Genomic DNA, 16,474 nt, shown 5'->3' on the forward strand with positions numbered 1-16,474 from the left:
TGGTCCATGACTGCAAAACATTTTCAATTTTAGATTTATAAACACCAATTACAATGATGACTCCAATGAATTTTTCTACTTCTGCATAATCTATTTCCTTTTAATCACTTTTATATTCATACCAGTCTTCAGCAGTTCTCCATTTAAAAACAGTATGAAGTCAATGCTGGTAAACATCATAAAAGATGAATGAAATAGGGTCATATATTCGTTTAGCAAAAGAGATGGTCCAGATTCTTGCTAAAACTACTGCATGATAGAGTCCTTGCTGCAGAATGATTAACTGGAAGAGAATACCTTTTCTTTTTTGTCCTTAAAACAGACTGCTCACTCATCAAAACTAAGGAGTTTGAGAAGATCTAGAGTATCATCATCCAAAGACTCAGTCTTGAGATTTCACTTGTATGATTAATTTCACCCACATCCTTACAGCCTACAGTGCTTCTACTTGGCTCCTTGCACTGATCTTCTGATTTGCCTAATCATTGTGAAAAGTCTTCTCTGTCAATTATTCTTTTTGCCATTATAGTAGAAAGTGAAAAATTTTGAATTCTCACTTTTGTTCAATGAAAGCTATAACAAACGAACCTAAAGACTGTGCCTTTTGACTTCTTTTACACCTTCTTAAATGATGCAATACTTTAGGAAACACAATAAGAAAACTAAATAATAAGAGAATAGTGATGATTTATTTTATTACATCAACCTTCTAAATGATTCCATCATTTTTCTGCTTTCTTATTGTTTTAGTCATCTTCAGCACTCTTGCAAATAATTGTTAAAATAATTCCTAGGGTGAAGAAATTGTAACATACTTCAAGAGGAAAAATAGGATCATTAAAGGTCCCATAATGTAGCTTATATTTATAAAAGATTCCAGTGGATCCATACTGCAAAACAGAATTGCAAAACAGAATGAGTTTTACTCTGTTTGAAAATTTTTAAGTTTCTTGTCCTTTGGAAGACCTTGAAGAAAAAATAAAAGTTATGATATGTCAATCTGTACAAAAGAACGCAAATAAAACCCCAAATCCTCAAAACTAAAATGATCCAATGGATAATATGTCAGTGTTTAATATCTCAAACTTATTCCCTATTTTAAATTTATTTTATATTTAACCCATGGCTTTTTTAAATACAAATTTAAACCAAGAGTTTCAAATTGCATTTTCACCCCTTGAGAAATAAAAAAAAAAAAATTCCTTCACTATATCACAAATATCTTTTTACTTCTCATTCATGATTCCTTGTAATCTATTTGACTTTTCTTTTTGAAAGACATTGACTTTTGTTCTAATATTTGAAATATTTCCTATGCCTACAACAGATGTCTACCAGGATTTCTTTTCCTTATTCTTGCCCTTTCTTATGTCTATTATCATCTTACTTTCCTTCACCCGTGTTTTGCTGGAATTCATACAAGGATGGGTAGGAAATGAATGTTCTACTTGCCTACTTATTTGTAACTAATCGGACCAATCCTTTGGCTAGGCCTAATTTACAGATTTATGATCATTTGCCCCGTAATCTGTTACCACTGCTCCACTATATTCTAATGCAATCTGATGTTGCTATGGATGAAGAGCTAATAAAATAATCTTCCCCTTCTGGATTTGATTAACTCCAGTTCTATTCACCTAGTGACCTGGTAAGAATAATATATCAAATATGCTGCTAGGTAACACTGCTATGATTAAGGAATTAAGGGACTAACAAAACCTCTCTGGACGAGGAAAGTTATAATTATCTTATAGGAAGTCATAGCTTTGAGTTTCTAAAGTGTAGTAACTCTTATAACTAGACACGTCCCTTGCAGGCATCTGGAAACACATGTTTCAAAATATGTCTCTCATAGAGATATTTTAACCCAAGGTAAATCCCACACTCACAAGGTTGACCTTATCTCCTTTTACTTGAGTGAATTGCTACATGGACTGCTGCAGACTCTTAGAAGGCTGCCTGAAGTTACCCTGCTGTGTTCAGGGCACAGGTATCAGATGTGGTCTGTGAATGTCTTGTGAGTTGGAATGTTTAGAAGAACCTAAAAAGACCCCGTGGTAGAAACTGCAGTTGCTAATGAGAAGTCTGATGCCAGCGTAGTTACCCTTCCTTTGTAGATGTCCTGACATTTTTTCTTTAGTTTCACAATTATGTATCAAGGTTGAAGTTTTTTCCATTCTGCTTGGCATTTAGTGAATTCTTTCAATCTATAAAGACTTATTTTGCCTTAGCTTGAGAAAATATTTGTGTGTCATATCTTACATAATTTCTCCTTACATCTTTTTGAAACTCCAATTAGTTAGAAATAGTATTTCTGAAATTATTCCTTTTCATCATTTTATCTCATTCTTTCTAAGACTTTTACTCTTTTAGGGGAGGAACCTCTTTGAATTTATATTACACCCCTTCAATGGAATTTTAATTTCAGCATTCATAATCTTAATTTCTAAAAACTCTTTCTATTCTCTGATCCTTTTCTACAACCATCTATCTCATGGATGCAGTTTCTTCACAAGTCTCCGAAAATACAAACACTTGGTTTTTAAATCTGTGTTCATTTCTTCAATGTTTCGTTTTCCTCTGAAATTGATTATTCAATTTCTATATTGTGAACTTTCTCTTTCATGCTGCTAATTTTCAATTAGCCAATCCTTAATTGTCTATTTATATATAAAAAGGCAATAATGCATTAGTAATTCCAGACATCTAGTGTGGGTTTTCTTCATTACCATATATATACATTTTCATTTTTCTGGAGGTAATTTTAATATATGACTTCTGAACTATTTATGTAGCGATATTATACTCTTATGGTCTCCATGTAATACTGACCTCCATAATAAAACATAAGCTATGTCCATTAGAGAAATAAAAGAGGCAAAAGAGACTCCAATTATGAAGTATTGGAACTTACCTTACACTAATAGTAAACATTTCCAGGATATCTTTTCCCAGTAACCAGCCAACCAACATGATGATTCCTGAAAGACAAACAGTTATTCTTCCCTTTTACATACAATCACCTAGAAGGAATAGAACAAGCTGAAGGCATCTAAAACATCCCTTGACAATAAAAGGGAAAGCATATCAGATCACAATTACAAGATTTTATAAAAATCCATTAAACAGGGGAGGTTAAAGTTAACACTGCTTAACGTGAATACTGTGCATACTCACATAGGTACACGTGTGCTCACACAGTTTTACTGTTGGTTGACACTGCTCCCATCTATCCCTTAAAGCAATAGTATCTTACTATTTTTTTTAAAATTACCAGTATTTTCATACAATGAAAAACAGAAGGTGGCAGCAAACATATAGGTCTTCTATGTAATATCAAACGTGCAAAATTAAACCCTAAAACTTCATTTTCCATAACACAATATCCAGACACTTCTCAGCAAATCCATACTACATACAAAGGGACACTTAGGACTTGGCTCAAAAAGTGATGTGCCTTACGTTAAGCACCTACGACTGCACTAACTTCTAAAAATTACTACTTTCAAGGCATTTCAAACATTTAAAAATCAATTAAACCAATACTCCTTGTTTTAACCTTTTATCTTTGAAAGCAACAGGGGTAAAGGGGCACACAAGCAGGTTTGTAAGGAAAAACCAAACAGATTCATCAGAGGTTTGATAAAATAAACCTATCTCAAGACTGTAAATCAATATGAACATTTAAGACAAGGTTTTTTTCATCTTTGTATAGCTAAAGAATATCCAAATAGTAACTTTCTAAGATCCTATCCCAAACACTATCATGATGGAATTATGTAAAAAGGATTATACCAGGGGTCAGTAAACTACAATCTGTGGGTCTCTTGTCTGCTTTTGTGAATGAAATTTGTTGGAACACAGCCACACTCATTTATTTACATATTTTCTATGATTGTTTTCATGCTAATGGCAAAGTAAACTATTTCCAACAGAGACCATATGGACTAAAATATTTACTATCTAGTCCTTTACAAAAAAAAAAATTGCTGACCCCTGATCTAGCTCTTGACCTTGGCAAGAGAAATTATGTCCAATGTGATATACTAACATAAAACCAGATAATCATAAAGTTGAAACATATTTATTACTAAACTTGAAATGGTTTTATGGTATAGTGCTAATAGAAACTACAAAGATTTAATTGGCTAGAATGTCCTTCAGTTTATCAAATTCACTATAAAATTTCTAGAAAAGAGCAATAATCAAATGAAAGGAGTTATGAGGGCATACACACCAGTGAAAAAAAACTAAGACAACTTCCTACCCTTCTACTTTATGTTTACAATGAAGATAGATGGATAAACAGAATTACTATTTAAGAAGTTATTTCAACTAATATTGTATTAACAGAAATAGTGCTTCAAAATTGCATTACTCCTGTAATCCCAGCACTTTGGGAGGCTGAGGTGGGCAATCACGTGAGTTCAGGAGTTCAAGATCAGCCTGGCCAATGTGGTAAAACCCCGTGTCTATTAAAAATAAAATTAAAAAATTAGCCGGGTGTGGTGGCGCACACCTGTAATCCCAGCTACTTGAGAGGCTGAGGCAGGGAAATCGCTTGAACCCTGGGAGGCAGAGGTTGCAGTCAGCCGGGATTGTGTCATTGCACTTCAGCCTGAGCAACAAGAGCGAGACTCCGTCTCAAAAAAAAAAAAAAATTGTATTACTGACTTTGAAATACTAAGTTAGCTGGAATAATTAACATGGTAAGAAAATTAAAGGAGAAAAGGCTTCAAAATTAATGCAAGTGCTTAATGTGTGATAAAAACGTGACTTCAACCCCATGAATAAAGACTGGATTACAGAATTAATGGGATAATTAACTTGAGTAAAAAAGTTAAAACTCTGCCTTAAGTCATGTACTAAAATAAATTTTAAATAAAATAGTAAAATGTCAAAAATAAAAAACTATACAACAATGTTTTAATAAATGTTCTTATAAACATGAGGTTGGGAAATCTTTAGGAATAGAACAAAACCAACTTAATTGCAGAGATTATCAATAGGAGGGTGATAACAGAATCTCAAGGAAGAGGGGATGTTTTAACCCATTTGTGTCTGAGGTTGCAATTTTTTGAATTTTTGCAACCAGACCTTGGCAATGACCTTGAGCAGTAGGATATAAATAACTCCCACATGCTTAGCGATCCAATAATGGAACACTAGTCATAAACAGTTAATTACATATATTGCCCTCTTACCAAGTTTATTCTACATGCCTCAAAGGCAATTTAAATGGGAAAAAAATACTTATAACTTATACAACAAAAATACTGAAAATCTAGTCATATAAAAAGCTTTTATCAATCTAAGACTCAAGACACAGGAAAAGGGACAATAATCACTGGCAGGTCATAAAATGAAATAAAAATGATCAACCCACACATGACAAAGCATTCGGTTTCCCTAATAACTGTGAAATCAAACAATGAGAACTCTTTTATTTACAGTTGAAGTTAATGACAACACTTAAAGCTGGCCAAAAATTTAAAAGGTACATGGATCCCCTTTGACTAAATAAATTTTATTTCTAAGAATTTATTCCTTAAAAAAGAGAGGTATCTTACCAGAAGATACCCCACTGGAGAAAGTATTTATATAATAAAAAAAAACTCAAAAATCCTAATGTCTAGAAGAGGTCTGTTTTGATAATGTTTTCCACAACAATAGAATACTTACAACCTTTACATTTGTTTTGTGTGAGCATCAATCTAATGACAAGAGTTTTATGACAGGACATGTGAAATAAAAATAGAAAAGCAGTCCATAAAACTACAGTATTACATTTTTGAAAGATAAATACTCAAATGTTTAAAGAAATATTTTCTGATTACAAGAATCAGAGTTCTATTTTTTCTTTGTTGAAATGAATAATGACTAGTAGTCTTACAATTTTAAAAAGTATTAAACTTAATAAAAAAAGAAAAGCCAATAAATAAAACTAGAATACCACCACCCTTCACATTCAAAAAAGAAAACTCAAATAAAAATATACACATACTCACTCTTCTCTTACCTATTATACCAAAGGAGTAAAAAGAAAGTTGTTTTCCTAAGAGGTCCATGCTCTTCTGCAGAGGGGTTTTTGGTGCCTTGATAAATTGAAGAAGAGCGTCACCACAATTAGCCATATTTACTAAGCTTTATCAAGTGTCAGGGACTTGCTAAGTGCTTGACAAAGCAATTCCTAAGTTAACCATCCAACTCTCCCATAAGGTAAATAAATAAGCACCTTCACTGAGAAAACTGAGACTTAGATTTTACACAATGCCCAAGGTCACACAGTGAGGAATAGAAATTCTCTACTTTTAAAAACCTGTTTATTTGAAAAGGTCCATTCTCCCTATGCTTCCTTCTGAGAAAAAATCTGTTCTCCCTCCTACCAACCACTGCAGGACTTCATTACCATCAGCTGCTCTCTCACTTACTTTTCCAATTTTCCCCTTTCTGTATCCACAAACATGCTAGTAACCCAGGTCTTTTAATCCCCCCTCATCTGCTAACCCTCTTCTCTATTCATCCCTTCACTACCACGCCTCTTGGAATGAGTTCCCACTCTGCATCACATACTGGAGTTTTGGCAGGTTACCTGAGAAATCCAGAGGATTTGGGGAGAACATGACATTTGCAGAATGCAACTTCCTTTTAAATAAGAAAGTATTTAAAATGAACTCATCTTTAATACTTTTAGCCAAGAATATTTTGTAGGTTATTTTACTTGGCAATCTTTTCCCTGCCACCCTTACTTGGAATTATGTGAAGTTGAAAAAATTTGATAGAAGACATGTTCCAAGGTACAAATATACTAATTACTAATCCTTAAAATTACCACAACACTAATCTCTGAAAATAATAAGATCTACAAATAAGTGGTTAAAAGCCTTTTTCTGCTATAAACAATGAGTAAAGCTCAAAATCCTTTAGAATACTAACAACATCAATTTAGACCTTTTCAATTACAGGCTTTCCAATTATGTTTCTAAACAGAGACAACTGATTTCCATTCTGAATAAAATATTGCTCTCAAAAGTATACAAAGTAATCCAATATTCTCTACTTACAATGAAGAATTCCAGATTTGGAACAAATACATCATTAACATATTAAGTACTCACCTCTTCTGCTTGCATCATTTTAAAAACCTCCCCAAATTCAGAATTTTCTCCTGTTCCAATGACAACACCCTAAGGGGAAAAACAGGAAAATACATTTACATCCAGATGAAATGTAAACCAAAACACATACACACACACATCCAACAACTTTCAAAGTCTTACCTACAGTGAAGATGTCTAACATACACACTCGTAAGATTTCCTTAGCAAATTTACTTTTTTGTGTTACTGTCATAACCATTTGCCCCTTATGATTTAAACCCTGGAAACAAACATTACATTAAATGTACTGCTGGCCAGGTGCTGCGGTTCACGCCTATAATCCCAGTACTTTTGAGTGGCCAAGGGGGCGGGGGGTGGATCACTTGAGGTCAGGAGTTCGAGATCAGCCTGGCCCACATGGTGAAATGCCATCTCTACTAAAAATACAAAAAATTAGCCAGGCGTGGTGGGATGTGCCTGTAATCCCTGCTACACGGGAGGCTGAGGCATGAGAATCACTTGAACCTGGGAGGTGAAGGTTGCAGAGAGTCAAGATCACGCCACTGCACTCCAGACTGGACAACAGAATGAGACTCCGTCTCAAAACAAAAAGTATTGCAGACTCAATTCTGAGGCCTATTTTTTGCCTATATTAGTATTTCTGAAATACAAATATGTATTATACTCAATAGGAGACATTTAATATAGTTTCTTTTTATCCCTAGTGAATGATGTCTTTTGCACTGGTGGAGTATCAGAATTCAGGATACGAAGCATTTGAAATCGATCAACAGGTGAACAATATATAGATTATTACAGCCAGTATCATATCAACTACATTAAAAATTTATTTAACTAACAATAAACACATCCATGAAACCACTGTTTCTCTCTTTACAAAGAAACAGGTAATGAGGATTATCCATTATCTGTGAAATAGCAGAACTATGGAAATGTTCTTCAGGGACACAGATTCTCCCCCGTTTCACAAATAGATGTAATGGGTTAAGTTCAATTTTATCTTTTGTCATGTATTTGAAAAATTCCACATAAAATCAGCAAAAAAAAATAATTGAGAAAATAATTTCAAACAAAGGAACTGCTTTTTTCACAACAGGAAAAAAAATTTACCTTTGCTTTGCCACATCTGACCAGTGTTCCCATAAAGGCAATGTTACTTCTTGTTGCAAGAGCTCCATTAGTTGCAGCTGGCTGAGGAGCTGTCACCTTAGAACAAGGCGTTGTCTCACCTGTCAAGCTGGACTCATCAATGGAAAGATCCACAGCCTTAGGGAACATAAAGAAACCCAGATTCAAATTTTGTGCTACATTTAACATCTCTAGAGTTCATAACTATCATCACTTCTTCCTCAAATATCCCTTTTCCATTGATTAGCCACATCTTGTATCAAAACCATCACTCTAAAACAAAAGACCAGAATCAGTACAATCATATTTTAAAATACAATTAAGTCAACAAAATCTAAGACAAGCAAAGTAGGATGCTGTACCATGAGACTAGATTAGTCCAAAATTGAAAATACAACTAGGAAAAATTTGACATTAGCTAAGACTCAATCTTAGAGAAAACTCAACTTTTCATGACAAAATATTATTTCCTAATTTTGTCAAGTCCCTAAAGTTCTGGAAAAATGGCTTGGCAGATTAAAACCACCAACGATGACTGAAAGTGATACATGAATAAAGGGGAAAAATGTCACTTAGAAATCATTTCATTTTGGAATCAATTTTCATAAAATTATTCTTGTTATACATCCCTACGTTTATTCCAAATTATAATTTGCAAGACTCAAAAATGTATACAATTGTTTTCATGCAGATCATAACTATCATAATATCTTCCAACTCTGCAATAGAGCTCAATTTTGAAGGCTTCACTCCTGACACAGTATTTACCTACCCAAGCATACAGAAAAAAGGAAAAAAAAACTATTTTAAGAGTATAGATAGATACATACATACATACAAACAAGTGGGGGAGAGGACTAGGGCCAAGTAAGTCAGAAATAGTTAAGAGTTAAATAGCTTCCTCTACTGCAGTGCTTCTCAAAACCTTCAATACATTAATGTGAATCACCTCAACAGGAATACAGGTATACAGCAAAGGTTCTCAACGGAGGACAGCATAACATCCACTACCTCAGAACTTGTTAGAAGAGTCCTTTGCTACACCTCCAACACAAGGTAGAGAAAGTCAACCTAACAGACTGTATTTACAAGCCCTCCAGGTGATTCTGTTGCAAACTTCCACCCATTTTATTCCAGAAGCAATTATTCAAGGGTCCTTAGGGTACTCTTTAACAAACTAAGAATTAGTTCATGACTTTACTGATTTTACAGGCTCATTCATTCACCCAACATTTATTGACTATCAGTGTTAGGCACTGAGCAAGTTCCTGGAAAGAAAACAGGATAAATTACTGCACAGTATCACTGCTATTTTAAGTTGAGTCAGTATTCTCAATCAGGCCTTTCTTAATCCTCAGTTCACACTATGTACGAAGTGTTCTAAATTTATATCTTCTTTTTCTTTTTTTTTGGCGGGGGGTGAAAAGTTATAAATTACATCTTTTCAAATGGTTCATTTCTGAGCATAAAAACCTCAAATAACCTCATGTAAAATGATTATTAAAAATTGGTTCACAGAATCTTCATCTCTGCAACAAAACTGTTTTAATTTGATCAACAACATTCCTACATTCACTTAACAAGTATTTATTACTGCTTACAACGTACCATGCCCTGTACTTTATCACACACAGCAGGAGAATCAGCAGTGAACAAAACAAAGTTTCTACCCTTGGATATAATGGGAAAGTGATTTTAAACAACCACGAGTATATAATATACAATGCCAGGTGGGGGAAAACAACAAACATAATAAAGATAGAGTCACATTTTAGAAGAAAACATTCCCCAAAACCAGGTAATCCTCTGCAGAGCCCTGATAGACCTGAGAGCTCGAAGGCTGGGCCATAATTAGGGAGAGTGGATTTCCCGTAAAGGGAAAAAAGTACAAAGACCTTGGGGGCAGGAACATGCTTGGTGTGTTTGTGTGTTCGGGAAACACATAACTGCAAAAATAAGAGTTTACATTAGATTGTAAGTTTTAAAATATTCATCATGAAAATAAATATAACTCCAAAGAGACAAAATTGTGCTAGCAATTCCCAAAAGTTTAGATAGTATGACAATGGAATGCATTTTCGTATCAAAATAAGCTTACAAAAATTATTCTTTAAAACACAGATCAATAGTCCTTTAGACATTAAAGGATTTTGCATTTAACATTAATTGTGTATACAAACACAAACCAGTTAATAAATTCGGGTTCATTACCTTAACCCAACTGAAGATTTAAAAAACACCTGCCATGTTCAAAGGTAAGTGAATTTTTCTTTATTAAAGGAACATATTTATTTGACTTTTCTTTCCACGTTAACCTTGGAACTATTTAACTTTTCACGTAACACATTTATTAGCAAGGCAAGAGAAACAAATCTTAAAATGGGCCTTTCTTCAAAGATAATGTCAATACTAAAAATCAGCTGACATTTCATTGCTTACAATCTGCTAGGCACTATGCTACATACCTACGCTAAATTATCACATTTAATCCTACTAACAACTCCTATGAGGCAAGTAATTACTATTATTATCCCTGCTTTACAGGCACTGAAAGGTTAAGTAACTCACCCAACATTATAGAGGTAGAACGCTATGCAGATAAAATTCCAGTGTGGAAAGATTTTAACTCCAGATTCCTCTTATTTAAAGGATCAATCTACAAATTATTTCTCCTCCCCAATTTTGTAACCACTTATAGAAAAAGACAGGTATAACACATAAAGCAAATTTATGAAAAATAGTATGTATTTCCTGAATTACAAGTAAATTTATACAAGGTTCATTTTATTTAGCAAGCTCATCTTTAATGCTTGTTACAACAATCAGAGTTGCACAAAATTTTCCAAGATCTTAACTAGAAAAGAGATCCACTAATATTTAAAAATAAATACTTGTAGAAATTTACAGAATTCCTTCCCTAAGAGACGTAAAACTCATGTTTTCCCTTTGAAGACTTTTGCTTTAAATGTAAATCTTAAACATGGATAAATACTAACATGAAGTGACTAATAGAGAAGGAATTTTTTTTTAATCTGCTGTTTTTAAAAAGAGGAAAAGCATGATTTCATGGCTCTGTCAGCAACCTAGCTCTTTGGTTTCAGCCTCAGAACAACAATCACTTAAGAGAGCCCTTGTCTGGTGTAATACACAAGCTAATGCGGAAGAAAAAGGGGCTCAGGGCCCTAATTTTTTTCTATATCATTATAAATTTGTAACTAAAACTGAAATTATCATTCAATGTGTCTAAATCTCACAATGTCCCGATCTGCAAAGATTTCAACTATCTGTTGAATACGAATACTTTCTAAGTCACAAGTTATTTTCTCTTAATAGTGACTGCAAGAGTTTTCCTAGGAAGTTGTTTTGAGGGAGTAGAGGGAAAGAAAAGGTGGAATTTAATAAATGAGGCAAGCCTATTACAGTTTAATAAAGTCACAATTTAATTCATCTGAGAAGAAAGATATTACAGTCATTATTCATTGCATTCATGAGAGAGAGAAAGGTAGGATAAAGTGAAATCAAAGACTCAGACAGCCCCATAACACCTAGCCAAAAGTTTAAGTACTAAACCCTCAGAAGACCTGTTAATGAACAAGAAAACTGATTTGCACTTTCATTCTTCTTCAAGCACTCTGGTGGAGGTGTGAATATGCTATAAAGCAGTTCAAAAATCAGAATATAAATAAGAATCAAGATGACTATATAATTCACAGTCTAAATATTTAACATCTACACAATAAAAATGATTGGAAAAATTCACAAGATTATTATTCACATAAAACACTAGGGAGAAAGAAATCAAATGCCAGTCACAAAGGTTTCCTGAAAGGCAGAAAGTACTTTTAAAAATTCAGGTTAACATGGAACAACTGGCAGCTACAAATAAGTTCTTAAGCTAAAGAACTGTTTGACATACAGTATACTGATAAGGCAATCACCTCTCGAGTCTAGAATTAAAAGCAAATCATTAAAAAGCAAATTAGAAATGGATTTTTCTCCCTAGAAACAATCTTCCAAAATATTCACCTATAGCTGCCTGATCACAAAATTTCTTACTTCTGCTTTCAAAAATTAAGATACTTCACTGTTTATGCAAATGAAGACAATGTAATTTAAAATCTTCATGTATGTAACTTATTAACACTCAAAGCCAAACCAACCAAGTGTTATGTATTACTGAAAACAATACATGAAATTAATTTTATCCCATGGTAAATGCTTAAATTGCTAACTTTCTGATTCGAGTATACAGAAAAAGTTATTCAGAAGATACAGCTGTTTCATCTACATTGAAAATGTTCGGTATAACCACCTTCCTCAATGATCTTAGCTACATCTTCTGAATAACTTGCTGCAGCTTCTCCACTAACATTTGCTGCTTCATCTTGCCCTTATATGTTATAGAGATGGCTTCTTTACTTAAACCTCATGAACCAACCTCTGCAAGCTTCAAACTTTCCTTTGGCAGCTTCCTCACTTCTCTCAGTCTTCATAGAACTGAAGAGAGTTATGGTCCTGCTCTGGATTAGGTTTGGTTTAAGGAAATATTGTGGCTGCTTTTACGTTTTATCAAAACCTTTCAAACTTTCTTCATATCCACAATAACGATGTTTTACTTCTTATCATTTGTGTGTTCACTGGAATAGCACTTTTAATTTCCTTCAAGAACTTTTTCTTTGCATTCACAACTTGGCTAATTGTTTGAGGCAAGAGGCCTAGCTTTCAGCCTGTCTTGGCTTTTGACATGCATTCCTCACTAAGCTTAATTATTTCTAGCTTTTGACTTAAAGTGAAAGACATGTGATATTTCCTTCACTTGAACACTTAAGAGGCCACTGTAGGGTTACTAATTGGCTTAATTTCCATATTGTTGTTTCTCAGAGAACAGGAAAGTCCAAGGAGAGGGAAAGAGCAGTTGGACAATGCAGCAGTCAGAAAATATGCAACATTTATTGATTACATTCATGGTCTTACATGAACATAGTTAATGGTGACCCAAAACAATTTTAACAGTAACAGCAAAGATCACTGATCACAGATCACCATAATAGACATAATACTGAAAAAGTTTGAAATACTGTGAGAATTACCAAAATGTGACACAGAGACACAAAGTGAGCACCATGCTGTTGGAAAAATGGCGCCAACAGACTTGCCTGACACAGGGTTGCCACAAATCTATTAATATATTTTTTTAAATGCATTATCTTTGAAGCATGATAAAATGAGGTATGCCAGTACAATCTCAGAAGGAAAAATGAGGTGACAGAAATAGCTGAAGATAAAATGGCTGAACACTTCCCCAACTTGATGAAAGACATAAATCTACACAACCAAGGAGCTCAATGAAATCCAAATAGAATAAACTCAAAGACATCCACAATGAGACACATTATAATCAAACCATTGAAAGATAAAGACAGAATCTTGAAAACAGCCACAGTAACAACTTATCACATAACAGAATTTTCATTAAGATTAATAGCTTATTAGTAATGAGAAAACATAGAGGTCAAAAAGAACAGACATTTACAATACTCAGAAAAAAAACTGTCAACCAATAATTTTCTATCTGGCAACATTATCTTTTAAAAATGAAGGAGAAATTTTTAAATTCCTAAATAAACAAAAGCTAAAAAAGTTCATCACTAGTCAGACTTGACTCATAAGAAATGCTAAGAGACAGCCCTTTAGGCTGAAATAAGAAAGTAGAAAGTAACTCAAAGCCATATGAAGACATAAAGAATTCCAATGAAGCTATGTAGGTAAACATATGTATGTTGAGTTCATGACTCCTGTGTTTGCTTCCTATATAATTAAAAATGTATAAATGCATAAAATGCTTATAAATCTATATTAATGGGCACAGAATGCATAAAGATGTCATTTGCAACAATAACAAAGATGAGGGAGGTGTGGGCCGTACAATTTTGTATGCTACTGAAGCAAAGTTGGTATCACTTCAAACTAGACTGTTATAAGATTAGGATGTTCACTGTAATCCACATGTAATCACTAAGAAAATAAGTAAAAAGTATGCAGAGAAAAGAATTCGAGGAAATAAAAAAGGTACATCCAAAAAAAAATCAATCGGAGGGGTGTGAAAAAAAACACACAAAGAAGGGCACAATGGAGAAACTGAGGAACATAAAAAGATAATGCAAATAGGAAACAAGTAACAACAGAAGTCCTTTCCTATCAGCAATCCCTGTAAGTGTAAATGGATTAAATTCACCAACTATGTGATATAAATCCTTACAACGGAAAATTATTTGGCAGTAAAAAACAATGACATACTTGAATGGAGTACCTAAAAACATTATGTTAAATGAAAGAGGCCAGACATGAAAGACTACATATTGTATGATTCTACTTATATGAAATGTCCAGAATAGGCAAATGTATTTCAGTGGCAAGCAGATTAGTGGCTGCTAGAGGCAGGGAAAATGCAGAATGAATGCTAAAAGGTAAGAGTTTTATTTTGAGAGTGATGAAAATGCTCTATAATTAGATGGTAGTGATGGGTGTACAACTGTGAATATACTGAAAACCACTGAATGATACACCTTAAATGTGTGAACTGTATGATATGCACATTATATCTTAATAAAGCTGTTTTAATATATATATATATTTTTTAATGTGGTGGATGGACTAGTGCTTTTGGCATGGTCTAAAAGCTGGTTAAGTATGCAGAATCTCAGGCCCCACCCCACACCTGCCAAAACAGAGCCCAGCTGACTCCTATGCCCATTAGAAGTTGGAATGAATTGCTCTAGGGCAACTTTATGTCACAGTGACAAAACAGGCCTGAAAAAATCAAGCGGCTTGCCTAAGCTCACATAGTCAATTCATTTCATGAGCAGACACGTATCATTCTTTGAATCACAGTTGTTTACAAGTTGGTGTCTGCCAATGGGGAGGGCACAAACTGTCTTTTTCACTTCGAAGCCCTGAAGCCTGGTGCAATGTGCCATACATGGTTTTCAAATATGTGCTAAATGGCGAAAATGGTTTCATAACAGACCAATTTCCTAAGAAATGGATTACAATTGCCTAAATTAGCTTCATTACCAACATAAGTAAATTTAAAATATNCTTTTGCTTTAAATGTAAATCTTAAACATGGATAAATACTAACATGAAGTGACTAATAGAGAAGGAATTTTTTTTTAATCTGCTGTTTTAAAAGAGGAAAAGCATGATTTCATGGCTCTGTCAGCAACCTAGCTCTTTGGTTTCAGCCTCAGAACAACAATCACTTAAGAGAGCCCTTGTCTGGTGTAATACACAAGCTAATGCGGAAGAAAAGGGGCTCAGGGCCCTAATTTTTTTCTATATCATTATAAATTTGTAACTAAAACTGAAATTATCATTCAATGTGTCTAAATCTCACAATGTCCCGATCTGCAAAGATTTCAACTATCTGTTGAATACGAATACTTTCTAAGTCACAAGTTATTTTCTCTTAATAGTGACTGCAAGAGTTTTCCTAGGAAGTTGTTTTGAGGGAGTAGAGGGAAAGAAAAGGTGGAATTTAATAAATGAGGCAAGCCTATTACAGTTTAATAAAGTCACAATTTAATTCATCTGAGAAGAAAGATATTACAGTCATTATTCATTGCATTCATGAGAGAGAGAAAGGTAGGATAAAGTGAAATCAAAGACTCAGACAGCCCCATAACACCTAGCCAAAAGTTTAAGTACTAAACCCTCAGAAGACCTGTTAATGAACAAGAAAACTGATTTGCACTTTCATTCTTCTTCAAGCACTCTGGTGGAGGTGTGAATATGCTATAAAGCAGTTCAAAATCAGAATATAAATAAGAATCAAGATGACTATATAATTCACAGTCTAAATATTTAACATCTACACAATAAAATGATTGGAAAATTCACAAGATTATTATTCACATAAAACACTAGGGAGAAAGAAATCAAATGCCAGTCACAAAGGTTTCCTGAAAGGCAGAAAGTACTTTTAAAATTCAGGTTAACATGGAACAACTGGCAGCTACAAATAAGTTCTTAAGCTAAAGAACTGTTTGACATACAGTATACTGATAAGGCAATCACCTCTCGAGTCTAGAATTAAAAGCAAATCATTAAAAGCAAATTAGAAATGGATTTTCTCCCTAGAAACAATCTTCCAAAATATTCACCTATAGCTGCCTGATCACAAAATTTCTTACTTCTGCTTTCAAAATTAAGATACTTCACTGTTT

General features: G+C 33.7%; 1 protein-coding gene across 7 annotated transcripts in view; it reads right to left on the minus strand.

Annotated features, from left to right (window-relative positions):
- ATP2C1 (ATPase secretory pathway Ca2+ transporting 1) overlaps window positions 1-16,474 on the minus strand; it is a 166,398-nt gene that overhangs the window by 55,642 nt on the left and 94,282 nt on the right. For all 7 annotated transcript variants that reach the window (XM_017862315.1, XM_017862309.1, XM_017862314.1 and 4 more), the window contains 4 exons: window positions 8,232-8,387; window positions 7,119-7,187; window positions 6,020-6,095; window positions 2,915-2,981 (listed from right to left, as the gene is read on the minus strand). In XM_017862315.1, coding sequence (XP_017717804.1) covers window positions 2,915-2,981; window positions 6,020-6,095; window positions 7,119-7,187; window positions 8,232-8,387 — 368 coding nt within the window. The remainder of the gene's footprint in view (window positions 1-2,914; window positions 2,982-6,019; window positions 6,096-7,118; window positions 7,188-8,231; window positions 8,388-16,474) is intronic.

Source organism: Rhinopithecus bieti, unplaced genomic scaffold, assembly GCF_001698545.2.
Source record: "Rhinopithecus bieti isolate Rb0 unplaced genomic scaffold, ASM169854v2 scaffold_62793, whole genome shotgun sequence".
NCBI lineage: Eukaryota > Metazoa > Chordata > Mammalia > Primates > Cercopithecidae > Rhinopithecus > Rhinopithecus bieti.